This window comes from Drosophila obscura, unplaced genomic scaffold (genome assembly GCF_018151105.1).
Source record: "Drosophila obscura isolate BZ-5 IFL unplaced genomic scaffold, ASM1815110v1 contig_150, whole genome shotgun sequence".
Taxonomy (NCBI): Eukaryota; Metazoa; Arthropoda; class Insecta; order Diptera; family Drosophilidae; genus Drosophila; species Drosophila obscura.
The window spans coordinates 9,663,592-9,677,221 of record NW_024542736.1 but is presented as its reverse complement, the minus strand read 5'-3'; the positions used below and the strand labels follow the sequence as shown (position 1 = coordinate 9,677,221).

Sequence of the window (13,630 nt, the reverse complement as noted above, 5' to 3'; positions counted from 1 at the left end):
AGAAAATTTAACGAGCAGGCCGCGCAGTCAGTCATATAAGCAGACCTCTGGCAGCTCTAGACACATACCCTACACAAAAATAGGAAAATGGAAAATCTTCATTGTGCATATACGCGGGGATAATACTTGTATTATAGTATTAAATAGTTTATTAGAGGACTTTCTAAATATATATCGTATTCCTGCTTAACTGAAGAGATTCCTTCGTCAATGAGCTGATGAGAGCTGGGATGGGTCTGGGGGCTTAGAGCAGCTTCTGTATGGAGCGCGACATTTGGTGGTAGTTGCGCTCCTTCCACTGCACATTGGTGAGCATCGTCTCGAGGGTCTGCTGAATGGCCTGCTCCACGCCCTTGAGCGAGTCGCGTGACATCAGCACAAAGTGCCTGAACTCATTGAAGTCGCTCTGGCTGATGACCTGCTCCGAGAGGGGCGTCAACAGGCGGCCCATATCCTTAGTTAGCGGATAGTAGCTACGGAAAAAATAAACAAACAAAAAATAAGGCCCAGCCCTCCAGGCATTGTTCTGGCGACACTTACAACTTGTGCAGGAAGCTGACATTGTCCATGAAGTACTTCTTGGCCAGCAGGAAGCCCACCTCGTTGAAGGCGATCGCCTGGAAGGCCCACATTGAGTCCTGTTTGCGTATGGCCTCGTTGGGCGCGAAGGTCAGTTCCAGGAACCGCTGCAGCACCCACACCTCCCGCGAGCAGCCGAGCGCCGTCAGTATGGTCCGCTTCTCGGCAGCCACATTCGAGTTCTTGTAGCGGGCCCACAGGAACTCCCAGTCCGCATCGCTGCCATGCCGAATGGCGGTGCAGTAGACGGTGCCCCGCAGATTGATGGGCACCGGGTTCTTCTGATCGGGCTCGGGCTCCGATCGCCAGTTGCCATAGTACTGCAGCGCCTGGGCCACACAGTCGGCCACCTGATACTGGCACGCCCAATTGGCGACCATGGTCTTGAGCAATATCTGATCCTGCTGCTGTATGCCACTGAAGGTGTCGTTGAGGCCGCCCAAGTGCAGATAAATGGGCGTAACCAGCTTCTTCATATAGCGCTGCGGTTGGGTGGAAGTGGGGTATATATATGGCGGGTTAATGGTTATTATTTAAGATTTATATGATCTCTAGGTAAACACCTAAATACCCGGTATTCGTTAAGTAAGAGAATAAACTCGTAGAAATTATAATTTACTAGCAGCCTTTTTATACCCGTACTCAAAAAAGAGTTGAGGGGTTTATTTTAAAATTCTCAAAAATTATAAGCTCAAAAATGTATAAGTAGAGTCGCGTCCCCAGAAGCAACTCACACGTTCCTTCTCGTTTTGTTTGTACTCTGGCAATCTTTAGCTTTGATTCAAGTATAATTTCTGCGATTACCGGGTATTTTATTGCACAGTCTTACTTGCTCCAGACTTACGTCAAAAAATAGCTTTACGTTTGAAGTTTTTGTTGAATGGATTTTGGTTTTTGGTTGGGTTGCAATTTTTTGGGTTTTTTGTTTTTAGTTTCGAAATACAAATGAGAATGAGAGCCAAAGGTTATGCCACGTGCAGGATATGCAACGCTTAGTTAGGGTGCAGGGGGGGGGCCAACTTACCTTGAAAAACTCAAACTCTGGCGTCTGTCGCACAATGCGACTGACACGCCGCAGATTCTCGAGTGCAGACTTCCAGGGCAGATACTCGCGCTCCCGCTGCAGATACTCGATCAAGCGCATGGCAATCTCGTAGTCCTGCTCGCCGGTCCAGGCCAGGTACAGGGCATCGTCGATCAGCTGCGCCCGATTGATCACATGAATCCGCTCGAAATCGCCCCCGGTAAGGGTCTCGATCAGCAGCTTCCAGTTGTGCGCATCGTAGTTGACCTTATAGAGCGTCGACAGCTGCGTGTTGAAGATCACCCACTGGTCGGCACCGGGCAGAGCCTGTATGGTCTTGGGCAGACTCTCGCCCGTCTTGCCGCACTCCATCCAGGCCTTGGGCGCCGTATTGTTGAAGTCCTGCTGCCCCTGGGTCGTGTAGCTGAGCGGCACCCACCAGCAGCCGCCGCGTTGGGCGCGCGAGATCTGAGTGTTGAGCAGATAACGCTCCTGGGTGAGCTTGGCACTCTTCGCCGTATAATCGCGCGTGACATTGATCACGGGATAGCTGCAAGATCGAAGAGGTTTTAGGTTTAGGTTTGGGTTTGGGTTTCGATTTTGTGGCTCGTGTTACCCCGTTTGAAGTGTCCACGAGTCCATGATGCTCTTGATGTCGTAGCTCTTGGGCAGGGCACGGTATTTGTGGGCCGCCTGGGTCAGCGACTCCCACAGATTGTCCTGCTCGGCGTTCTTGTAGGAGTACATCTGCAGGTAGGACTGCAGACCCGCACGGAAGGACTCCTCGCCGAGGAACATGTGCATCATGCGCAGCACCGACGAACCCTTCTGATACGAGATCTGATCGAAGCTCTCGGCTATCTCCGATACCATTTCGATGGGTCGCGAGATCGGGTGACTGCTCTCGAGGGCATCCTTGCGGAAGATGGCCAGCAGATTGGAGAGCGCATCCTGCTCCAGCGAACGCCACTCCGGATAGATATTCTCGACGCCCAGACTGGCGATGTACGTGGCAAAGCCCTCGTTCAGCCAGAGATCCGTCCACCACTTCATTGTCACCAGATTGCCGAACCACTGATGGGCCAGCTCGTGGGCCACCACATTGGCCAGCCGCTGCTTGTCCGCCAGCGAGGTGTACTCCGCCGAGTAGAGCAGCGCGATCTCCCTGTAGGTGACCAGGCCCCAGTTCTCCATGGCGCCCGCACTGAAGTCGGGTATGGCTATCTGATCGATCTTGGGCAGCGGGAACTTGATGCCAAAGAACTGTTCGTAGTACTGCAGCACCTTCGGCCCGAACTCGGCCGCATAGTCGCACTGATCGATGGCATTCGGGCGAGCCCAGGTGCGGAACAGTGGGCTGTTCGCCAGCGTGGACGGTTTGTGCGCAAAATCATTGACGGAATAGGCCACCAGATAGGTGGACATGGGCACCGATTCATCGAACTCCACCCAAATGTAATCGGCAAGCGTTTCGCTGTACAAAAAAAATATTAAATAATATTTGCAGCGATTCGAATTACGTTCGATGCTTACTGTGGCTTGGTTTCCTTCACTGGCATATTGCTGAGACCGGTGTACTTCTTGTTGAAACCCAGGGTGACCACAAAGGTCGCCTTTAGGCCGGGCTCATCGAAGCAGGGGAACGCCTGACGAGCGGAGGCCGCTTCGAATTGGGTGATCGACAGCCATCTGACAAAGAGACAGCCATCAGCTTGCATATGGGTAGATAGTTTCCCTGATTGCCTGCTTCTCACCTTGTCTCATTGGTATTGGCATCCTTGTAGGAGCTGCGATAGTAACCCTCCAGCTGTTTGTTCAGTTCGGCGGCAAAGGGCAACGTGAGCTCGTAGACATTGCCGGCCAGCAGCTCCTGGCACGTGTTCAGCACATAAAAGTCCTGGCCGTAGTTCACCTCCGTCGAGGACACACAATTGTCCGTCTTGTCGGCGCCGCCGCCACTAATCTGTCGCAGCGTGATCTGGCTCTCGTCTATGGTCAGATTCTTCGAGTGCAGCGTTATGTTCTTGGTGTTCTGCAGCGCCTCGACCAGTATCTTGACGGTGCCAGCGAAACGCAGCTCCGCCGGATCATCCAGATGGGTCAGGATCTTCAGTTGGTACTTTTGGGGCCGCACGGCCGTTGGCAGGCGGTAGTAGTGATAGCTGGAGCTGATGCTGGCCGCGGCCAGGCCCAGTCCAAGGGCCACCATGAACAGCAAAAACCACTTCATGGCCTGTGAACTCTGTGAAAGGAGATGGAGCAGAGCAGAGGAGAGAACGCGTCAGGGGGCTGCTGTGGGATGGGGTGGAGTGTTGTGGCGAGTACTCGCAAAGCAATTAACTAAATCACTTTGGAAATTCATTAAATAAATCAAAGCGAACGGAGCGGAGCGGAGCGTAATCACTTGTTACTTGTTACTGTTTTGTGCTCTCCGTTTTCTTTTCTGTTTGCTGTTTTTGTTTTGCTGTTTTCATAATCGTAATTTACTGTGTTTGTTTATTGCTTTATTTCGATTTAATGCAAATCGCATTTTGTTTAATTTGTTTTCATTTACGATTGTTGAGAGCTGCGTTGCGGTGCTCAGCTCAGCTCATTATGCCGGACACGTATTAAGGTCTGGGCCAATAAAACTCGATGCATTATGCTCTGTGGAGTCAACGAGTACTTAAACACGTATCTACCCTGCACATGTATGCCATGCCCTTGCCGGCGGGCGGCACTACTTAGTTTTATGGCTAAATGTTCGATCAATCGATATACATAAATATAGCCTGCTAATTTCGATTATAAGCATGCGCTATCGAAGGTCATGTCTCATTTTATGATTTCTATAATTTTTTAATTTAACATCTAAAAGTGTTTTAATGAGGTTTTTTTTCGTTTCTTTCGGCTAAAATTTACTCCACACTTTACTAATTACATATTTGCATAAATGAAAAATTGGATAGCCATATCCAATTGGATATACCCATAAAAATAATTGATTTCAACGGCTAAAAGGAGTTGGCAAATCAGAAAAACTTTCAACACCTAAAATTCAAGCTTTAATACGCCTTCTTGTCAGCTTTAAGATTGATTTACCATCTTATAATATACGCCATTTTTTGTTTGTTCTATATACATATGTACATATTCTATTCTATATTATATATATTTATAATATATTCTATACATATTCTTAGCTAAAGAAAACAGCCCCAGAGATAGGCCAATGCTATTTTTCCACATAATTTAACACATTTAAAATAAAATCAGAAATAAATACTTAATGTAGAAATCTGAAGAAATATTTACTCATAAAAGATATATCTTATTTTTATGGTTTTGTATGTGTGTTTCTGTCAGCCCGTAAACTGCACTTTTCGCGCCTGTCAGTGTAATTTTGAAGCCCATCCAGCTGCAGCCCCAGCTCTTGCTGTAAGTTCATCTGCAACTCTTCAGATCAAGATTCTTTTCCTGTAGAGCCCCCAGAAAGCAGAGAAGAAGGAGACAGAGCTGCATACATTTTCTAGACTGGATTAACCAGATTGCAACTCCCTGCCGGTTCGGTTTATTCCACTCAGCTCTCTGTCGCTCTTAATTATGCAAAAGTTGTTCTTTTTCTTTTCTTTTCTTTTTTTTTTTTTGACTTCTGCTTTTCAAGTTCTTTGAGTGCATACATATACATATGTATGTATTATATATGTTTGTAAATGGGGGTGCGGATGCGGGTCAATGAACCTGAATGATTAGCATATAAATATCATATGGTAGCCGATGGCAAATGGAGTTGGCCAAGCCTTTGGCCAGATTATGTGGGGATAAGCTGCATAAATCAGAACAAGCCACACCAAAAGGTAAGAAGACAAAAGACAAAAGTTACAAAAGCTACTTGAAGCTTAAATAATGCTAATGAATTCTACAATATACAATTACAAATCCTCTCAGGTAATTGATTTCGTACTGAAATCATTTTCTATGTTTTATAAATAAATTTAAAAATCATTTAGCAACCCAGAGAATTTTATTTGGGGGTCCTTAAATGTCTTTAATGCGAGAAAAAAGTGGAATCGAATTACTATAGAAATAGAAATTATTTGCTGTTCTCTTGCTGTGCAATCAAACGAATTAGAGCAGTGCCATCTAAGAAATTTTGGAGTAGACTTAGAACCTGCTGGCGAGATTTGTCATTAGCTTGATGCTTTTCAAAAACTATTAGTCAACACTTATTGGCCTCAAGTGGCTGCTAAAAGGTAATGTGATGGAAGTAACATTTGGCTAACTATAACTAATTGGCAGCAGCTGTGACCAAATGATTTGTACACTTCATCAACAAAAAATTCATGCTATGGCGTACGATTTTGGAACGGTTGCAGGGAGCAATAAATGTCAAGCACGTGCTGCGGCATTGGATGGTTGGTCTGGCATTGACTTATCAATTGAACCCATCACCGGGCCAATGGGGGAAGTATTTTCCCCCCCCCAAGTATGTGTGTGTGTACCACAGACTCTACAGATTTCTACGCTAATTGATTTGCACGCCCTTAAAAAGTATTGCATATAGATTGTTGTTCTATTGTGTTTATTGCTGGTGGTGGGGCGTTACTTGATTTCCTCTCCGGCTTTTCCTAGTTATAATATTTACACAATTCCCCAGTCCCCAGTGTGCGGCACCGGTCATATCTCATTGTTTACGGAGCATATTGAATTATCCGCCAAGTGCTCAATCAGTTTCTGGTACAACGAGGTACTGCAAATTTTTACCAAAAAACAAAAAAAGTTCAAGTATCTGACACACAGACACACACAGCACACACAAAAATATAACTTGTTCTGGCTATTTGCAGTTCTTGAATGCGGTCTGGTCTCTTAACACACTTTTATCACTTTGTTGTTTTTTTTTGTTTGGTTGAAGACCGACACACAATTTCAATTGTTGCTGTACCGGCGGCGGTGGGGTGGTACGTGTTTCATGAGTTGCTCTTGAATTGAATGGTTGGCTTTGTTTTGTAGTTGGTTGCACTTGAAAAAAGGCTTGACACATAAAATGTTGTGGACGCAACAAACCGTTAGCAGAGCTGCCACACACACACACGAGGATACGGACAGCGACTAGGAGCAGCAGCAACAGCAGCAGCAACAGCAACAGCAATAGAATACGGGGCGGGCGAATGCGAATGCGAATGCGACCTGTTCGACGGTCGACGCGTATCTAAAGTTTTCTGAGCGCAGCGCTTTTGTCTTATAGCCAGGCGAGGGTTGCGCACACAATTACAGCAGCACACACACACGCGCACACAGATACAGAACGAGAAATACAGATACAAATTTACAGAGAAAATTGAAAGAGAGAGACAGCGAGAGAGTGAGAGACTTGAAACGTGGACGGCTTAGAGGTTGCGCAGTGGAAGCTTTTCGAGAATCTTTATCATTCACACATACATACATATATATGTGATGTATTGGTATAGGTTTGACCCACACAGCGTGTCGCAGCGGGTGGCTTGCAATAAAATAATGGCAGGGCTTACCCGGCGTATGCGCAATTTTGAATCTCACTGCAAAACGCGCGCACACACAAAACAAAAACAAAACAAAAAATAAACACAGAGGCAGTGGCAGTGGCAGAGACAGAGACAGAGACGTGGTTTTGACCTTAATTGTGCTGATTAACCCATTTCTTTCTATTTGGTATGCCAAGCAGCACCTCACTCCGACCCTAGAGCTAAGCCCATCCCCCGTGGCGGGGAAGCGTAGACCCCTGTAGACCCCGCCACATACACACACCACACCACACACACACGACAAAAAAAAGTGGCAAAACAAATGGTGGGGCATCCCGCAAAGCGTAGGGCAGGGCAGCGATGCGGAGACGAGACACTCAATGAAAGGATTTTGCCTCCGACTAATTGGCAGCGACGCAGCACATTCGCTCGGGAACCCCTCCATTTATTAGCAGGGAATTATGCACATCAATGGCACTTGAAACCCGTGGCAGCAGCACTTGAATGCGCTGCAAGCAAATCAGCAACTAATCTGCTTATGTGCACTCGGGGCAAGAGAGTGCGTGCGTGCTTTAAATACCCTTTCAGTTTCGGTTTGATATTCAATCACGAATCAGCAGTTTTATCGGACTATAAACTATAAAGTTGCCATGCAATAGAAATCCACTGGGGGATTTCTATGCTCTGCCCTCGGCCATAAATTTTCTTTTCTATATATTCCTAAAGGGCAGACAACCCATCCAACCGTTGTAAGGGTATAATTATAATGAGGATAAACGCCTACGCAGAGAATTGCAGCTAATTGCAGCCAAAAGGTGGAGCGTCATAAGATCAATGCGCCTCAACGTGGCGTATGATTGATGTGGGAGTCAGCCAGTCAGCCAGTCAGCCGGAGGTAAAATGCGATAAAGTTCCAGAGTCTGCTACAGTTTCGCCAGGACACTCGAAGGCTGCACAATGGCAGGTCGCATTGTGCCGTGGCCCAAGTATCTCACCGTAACCCGATTGAACTCCAGCGAAGGCCTGCAGAATGTCTCGATAGAGCTCATCCGAAGCGTCTTTGAATACATGAGCTTCGGCCCCATCGAATTCTGCCGGAAGCTGAACAACGGCACGGTGCTGGTCAAGACCTGGGGCAGCCTGGGGCAGCAGGTGTCCCTGCTCTCGCTCAACAGCCGCACCGATGTGGAGGTGCAGGAACATTGGAATCTCAACCATGGCAGGGCCGTGATGCACTCCTACGAGCTGGCGCAATGCAGCGAGGCGGAGATAGTCCAGCAGCTGCAGCAGCAAAATGTCATCCAGGTGCGCAAGATCACGCGCAGGAAGAAGCACAACCAAAGGCACGAGACGGGCCTGATAGTGCTGCAGTTTGGCCAGCCAGATCCGCCGTCCAGCATTCAAATGGGCTGCAAAGTCATACGCCTCCATCCGTATGTGCCACATCCGAGGCGCTGCTGGAATTGCCTGTATTTTGGACACCATGCCAGGCAGTGTCATCGTCCCAGGACCTGTGCGAATTGCGGCTATGCGTACCATCTGAATGTCGGCGAGCGGTGCAATCGGACGCAGGCGTGCCTCAATTGTCGGGCCAGCAAGGTGCCCCATCCCAGGCATCACATCTTCGATAGGAAGTGTCCCACTTTCGTCTTGGAGGATCGCATCAAAGCCATCTCCGTCCTGTCGGGTGTCTCGCGACGCAGAGCCATTTCGATCTATAAGAGCCAATCGCACAGAGACATGACCTATTTTGCCGAGGGAGCCAGGCTGTCCTACCTGAAATGTCCACAAGGGCTTCGAGTGAGATTATAAATGTTTAATAAATGTGTAAAAACATATATCCGCTTTTCGTCGTCACACTGGTAACACACAACGAGGGCCGGGCAAAACACATTTGAACATCGCGCCGCATTTGAATCGGTTCAATCGGTTCGAACTGTTATCGAATGTATCGATGTAGTTCCATTTTTTGCCGCATAGACACCAGCTCGCCCTCTGGTGTTCATTTGTCCCAGTCTTGTGTGTGGCGCTGCTGTGCAAGCAGTGCTTTGTGCAACCAAGCTTTGTGCAAGCAGTTCTTTGCGCGCCAAATTCTAAATGAGAAATCAGCATTCATATTGTTTCCCGCTCTTTAAACGCTTTTGGCGCCAGAAAAATAATTGTATAATGCCAGTGGGTATAATTTTCAGTTCAGTTATCGTTTTTCTTGTATTACGTATATTCAAAATTAAACAAATAATAAGCGTAAATTGTACCTAGCCAAAGTTTGCAACTTCAACTCTTATATAATCATATACTTAAACATTTAAAAATGGATGTCTATGTACTCGATGAACGTGTTTGTTTGTGTGTGTGTTTTTTAGCCATTTCTTTCTGCTTATCATCTAAAAAAATGATGAAGGAGTCTGTGAGAGGGCGGTGGTGGTGGTGGGGTGGGGAGGACATCTACAATGTATAAAATTCTGTTTCGGCCTCTTAAATTTAAATGACATGACAGTTTCTCGCTTTCGTCTTCTTTTCGTTAGCTTATAATGCACATTTTTTGTTTGTTTGTTTGTTTCAGCTTTTGCTTGTTTCTGGGCGTCGTTTGGTCGCCGCTCTTTACGTTAAAATTTGAACTAAAGGTCTACAAAATAATTGAACTAAAGCCGAATTCATAAAAAAACAATAGACAACTAAATAAAAATTGAGGATTGGTGACATCGAAAGTTGAGTGAGTGGAGAAGAGACGTGCTCGTCTTTGTGTGTTTGTGTGAGTGTGTGTGTGACAGAGGGGGCGGGGGGAGTTCTGGTTAAACTTAAGCCATAGATTAACAAATGAAAATCAACAAAAATCAACTTAAAATGCTGCGTGTGAAATAAATACCCCCAGGATGAACGACCATCTCTATTAATTATATACAATACCCAGATAACACCCAATTGATAACGACTCAAAGCCCATGCTGCCGTACTGCCCCTCATTACAGCATGAGACGGGAGCGGGACTTCTTGAGACGCCCAGTGGCACCGCCAAGGCCATCGCCGTTCCAGGACTTTGACTTGGCCCTGAAGTGGCGGTAGGCCTCGTTGTAGGCGGGGTCCAGCATGGGGCGGTAGGTGTGCGGCTCGCAGTGCTCAATGTGCGTCTCGAAGAACTCCTTGTAGCCGTTGTGCAGCAGGTAGATCTCGGGATAGTGGAGCGCCGGGTAGGCGTTGGTGTTGCGTTCCCGATCGAGATTGCGTAGGAAGCGCGACATCTTGGGGCCCCGCTCCGAGGAGAACTCGCAGTGGAAGATGATGATGTGGCGCTTGGGGCCAGACTCGGCCGCCTGCTGCTGCTGCAGCTCAGTCTGTGCGACGGAGAGGAACTCCTCGAGAATCTGTTCGGTGGTGTACAGGTTCTTGGCCCCCTCGATGTGGCCACCCTCAAACTCGTACGGGTAGCGGCAGTCGATGATGCGATAGCTGGCCACCTCCCCAACGAACTCACCGCGCAGCAGGCGGGCCACTGTGTTGCTGGAGATGGACTTGAGATCGCGGTGGCGTCCCTCCATCAGTGGCAGGGCGTACGACTTGCTGAAGTCACCGATCAGCTCCGGCTCGTTGCGGTTCTCGGAACGGGCCATCGCGGACATGATCTCGGCGTCATTCAGCGACATGCACTTGCGCAACGGTGGGGGATGGGAGGTCGATGTCGCGGCGCTGCTACTGTGGCTGTGTGGTGCGGTGGCGGTGGGTGTGGGGCAGTTCTCCTTCTCGACGCAACGGTGGCGCTTGCTCTGGATGGGCGAGCAGCTGGCCGATGCGGGTGGTTCGGGACGCTTGAAGCAGTCCCGGGCAGTCTCTTTCAGAATTTCGGGCGTCTTTGGTTGTTGTTGGAGCTGCTGCAGCTGATTGCAATTCGTCTCCGTCATGCTGAGGCAGCGTCGGACCGAGGGACGGCGCATGGTCAGGGCGGGCGATCTGATGGGACGGGCCGGGGAGGCCACCTTGATCTGGCCGCTGATCAGCGAATTGAGGCCACTGGGGAAGCCCAGGGAGCTGGGCTGCTGTCCCGCCAGCGACTCCATCTCGAACAGCTCCATGTACTCATCATCCATATTGGACTCCATCGAGCAGGTGGACGACAGGCTGTTGAAGACGCGGAAGCTGCGTGCTGGCGTCGCCGCTGTGCTGTCCTCTTCCGCTGTCGCCGGCAGCGCTTTCTGCTGGCGCACAATCTGGAAGTGCTGGGGCGATCCCTCCGGCGAGAGCAGGCCCATCAGCTCGGGACTTGCCACGCGCTGCTGGGGCAGGACATCATCGTCGTAGAAGGACAGCTCCTCCGCGTCCATGGCCATCATTTCGCTGCAGGCCAACGAGCGGCGGGCGCGACGGCTGTTGTTTTTGTTGCTCGAATTGCTATAAGGAGAGCGCAAGAAAGAGAACGATGATTAGTCAGCTGCATTGACAGAGACGGAGAGAGAGAGAGAGAGTGTGTGCGGTGAGGGTCTTCTGTTTCTTCCCTAAATTCTGGAGCGGGTCATTAAACCCAGGCGGCGCGGCAGCTAAAAATACAAGCAGCAGGAGGACCACAGGCGGGCGGCGGCGGCGGTGGTGGCAGTGTTGTAAAAACAACAAAAACGCTCGCTGGGGTTGCTGTTCCCCCCTCGCACTCACGTAATTGGAATTCGGAATTAGAAATTTAGTCGCACTCTTTTGGCTTCTTTCCTCCTTTTGCTTCTGTTTCTACTTCTTCTTATGCGTAACTCTAAGCGGAATTCCCTTTGGCACGCAAACACACACACACACACACATGTGAACGTTTACCGTTCTGCTCGAACTCTTTTCGTTTTCACTGCAATTGTTCGCCCCTTCCCCCTCTCCTATTCACTGGCACATTCTGCACTCTGTCCGCTGCCCCTGACTTTGGGTCACGCAAACCGGGGAATTAAGAAAAACAGCACAAAGAACCGCAACAACACAAAAAAAAGTGACTGACTGACGACGCCTGACTCTCTTGTTGTTGCTTCTCTTCCGCTTTTGGAGCATGCTCCACCGCCTCGCGGAAGCCGGTTTAATGAATGAAAAGAAGCAACAATAAAATCAAGAACAACAACAGCACAGCTGAGCTGAACCGAAAAAAAAAATGTAAACGGTGTGGAGCGTGCAAAAAATAAGAAGCAGAGGGAAGAGCAATAAAACTCTTACTTTTGTTCAACTGTAAAGAGGCAGCGCTGTGGCGCCGCAGTCGACGTTGTCAAGAGGTTTTTGTACTCCTTTTTACACCGTTCGTTCGTTCGTTCTCCCACGACTTTGTCTGCTTTATGCCGTTCTTTAACTTGCACTTTAGTCCCGATTTCCTATCCTTTTGTTCTCGCTATTCTTGAATTTGCACTTTTAATTCCGATCAAAGTTGGTGGGGTTTATTTTGTAATTTTTGGGAGGGTATTGCTTGCTATTCCTGGGATATTTGGATAATTACCTGATATTGCAATCCATGTTGTTGAGGCTGCAGTTGTTGCTGCTGCTTTCTTCCACAATCGTTTCCCAGAGCATTTTGTTGCTGTATTTTGTTGTATATCCAAATTTTATTTTTAATTCCCTTTAAGCGGGTCGTTCTCTTCCAAAAAATTGCTAAAACACAATTTTCTTTCGATTGGGTCACTTTTCACTCTTCATTTACAGTTAGTTCTACGTTTTTTTTTCGGCTTTTGCACTTTGTAGTCCTTTAGTGGTTGTAAGTTATAACTAATATTGCATTTTGTTGATACTTTTTTTTTGGATTGTTTAATGTGTCCGTTTCAGCATGTTTAACTGTTTTTCATTTGTTGTTGTTGTTTTTGTTGTGTGTGTGTTAATGTTTATCCAATAGTTTCTCCACACAGGCGACACTACCGCACGGAGAGGAGCTCGAGAGCAGATGTGGTCACGACGGCGGTTGAGAGAAAAATGTATGGATTCTTTCGGCGCAGCTGGTTTTTATAAAGACCGGTGCAACCAACCCCCGCTCTCGATCGGGGCAAACAGGGTAGAATGAGAGAACGAGAATGCACAGCTGAGCGGCGAGTTGGTTTGAGTGTGTGTGTGTGTGCGTGTGCGTGAGAGAGAACTAGCCAACTAATTTAGTTAGTATTTTGTTGTTGCAGCAGAATTTTTGAGTCGTTTGCCTCCTTAGAAACGGTGTCGGCGAAGGAGACGGAGTACACTCTTGCCTCTTCTCGCCCAGCCCTCACAGAGAGAGAGTGTAAGCGGTGTGGAGTATATCGGTGCGTCGGCCAGAGCAGGATCGGGATCTATGTGCAACATACATATGTACATGGATATATAGTGGACAATTTTCCATTTCCCAACCGAAGAGCGTAGCAACTGAGTTGGAATGGGAAATAATGGACAAATCTGTGCAGTTGGAGCGGTTCCAGTGCAACAGGTAGCTTTGCACTCACATTCCTTTCCCCTACATTCTCCACGAGAGAACACGACGTAACCGACGAAACCGTTGGGAAAAGGAGAACCAGCAAGAAGGAGAAGGAAGGCGCCAATTGACGGCGTGGTGGTCGCCGGCACTATGGAGGGCACAGAT

At 48.1% G+C, this 13,630-nt stretch overlaps 3 protein-coding genes across 3 annotated transcripts; 1 reads left to right on the top strand and 2 right to left on the bottom strand.

The window, feature by feature from the left end:
- Positions 1 to 134: 134 nt before the first annotated feature.
- On the bottom strand, positions 135 to 6,681 carry LOC111069419 (aminopeptidase N). Its single transcript, XM_022359486.2, has 7 exons — positions 6,650 to 6,681; positions 3,358 to 3,845; positions 3,137 to 3,292; positions 2,220 to 3,077; positions 1,604 to 2,153; positions 541 to 1,061; positions 135 to 473 (listed from the first exon to the last, which is right to left on the bottom strand). The coding sequence occupies exons 2-7, from the start codon at positions 3,831 to 3,833 to the stop codon at positions 245 to 247; spliced, it is 2,790 nt and encodes a 929-aa protein (XP_022215178.2). The 5' UTR covers positions 3,834 to 3,845; positions 6,650 to 6,681; the 3' UTR covers positions 135 to 244.
- Positions 6,682 to 8,043: 1,362 nt separating this feature from the next.
- On the top strand, positions 8,044 to 8,898 carry LOC111069406. The gene has a single exon (XM_022359463.2). It carries the CDS (start codon positions 8,044 to 8,046, stop codon positions 8,896 to 8,898), a length of 855 nt encoding a protein of 284 aa, XP_022215155.2.
- A 943-nt stretch (positions 8,899 to 9,841) lies between these two features.
- LOC111069434 (M-phase inducer phosphatase) lies at positions 9,842 to 13,614 on the bottom strand. Its single transcript, XM_022359502.2, has 2 exons — positions 12,533 to 13,614; positions 9,842 to 11,469 (listed from the first exon to the last, which is right to left on the bottom strand). The coding sequence occupies exons 1-2, from the start codon at positions 12,604 to 12,606 to the stop codon at positions 10,050 to 10,052; spliced, it is 1,494 nt and encodes a 497-aa protein (XP_022215194.1). The 5' UTR covers positions 12,607 to 13,614; the 3' UTR covers positions 9,842 to 10,049.
- Positions 13,615 to 13,630: the final 16 nt, after the last annotated feature.

Bases quoted from the DNA above. Each gene is read 5' to 3' on its own strand.
- LOC111069406 (XM_022359463.2), top strand. From the start codon at position 8,044: ATGGCAGGTCGCATTGTGCCGTGGCCCAAGTATCTCACCGTAACCCGA.
- LOC111069419 (XM_022359486.2), bottom strand. From the start codon at position 3,833: ATGAAGTGGTTTTTGCTGTTCATGGTGGCCCTTGGACTGGGCCTGGCC. The intron at 3,293-3,357 runs GTGAGAAGCAGG...TCTCTTTGTCAG, and splicing joins GCCAATACCAATGAGACAAG to ATGGCTGTCGATCACCCAAT. The intron at 1,062-1,603 runs GTAAGTTGGCCC...ACCCAACCGCAG, and splicing joins CAGAGTTTGAGTTTTTCAAG to CGCTATATGAAGAAGCTGGT.
- LOC111069434 (XM_022359502.2), bottom strand. From the start codon at position 12,606: ATGCTCTGGGAAACGATTGTGGAAGAAAGCAGCAGCAACAACTGCAGC. The intron at 11,470-12,532 runs GTAATTATCCAA...CTCTCCTTATAG, and splicing joins AACATGGATTGCAATATCAG to CAATTCGAGCAACAAAAACA.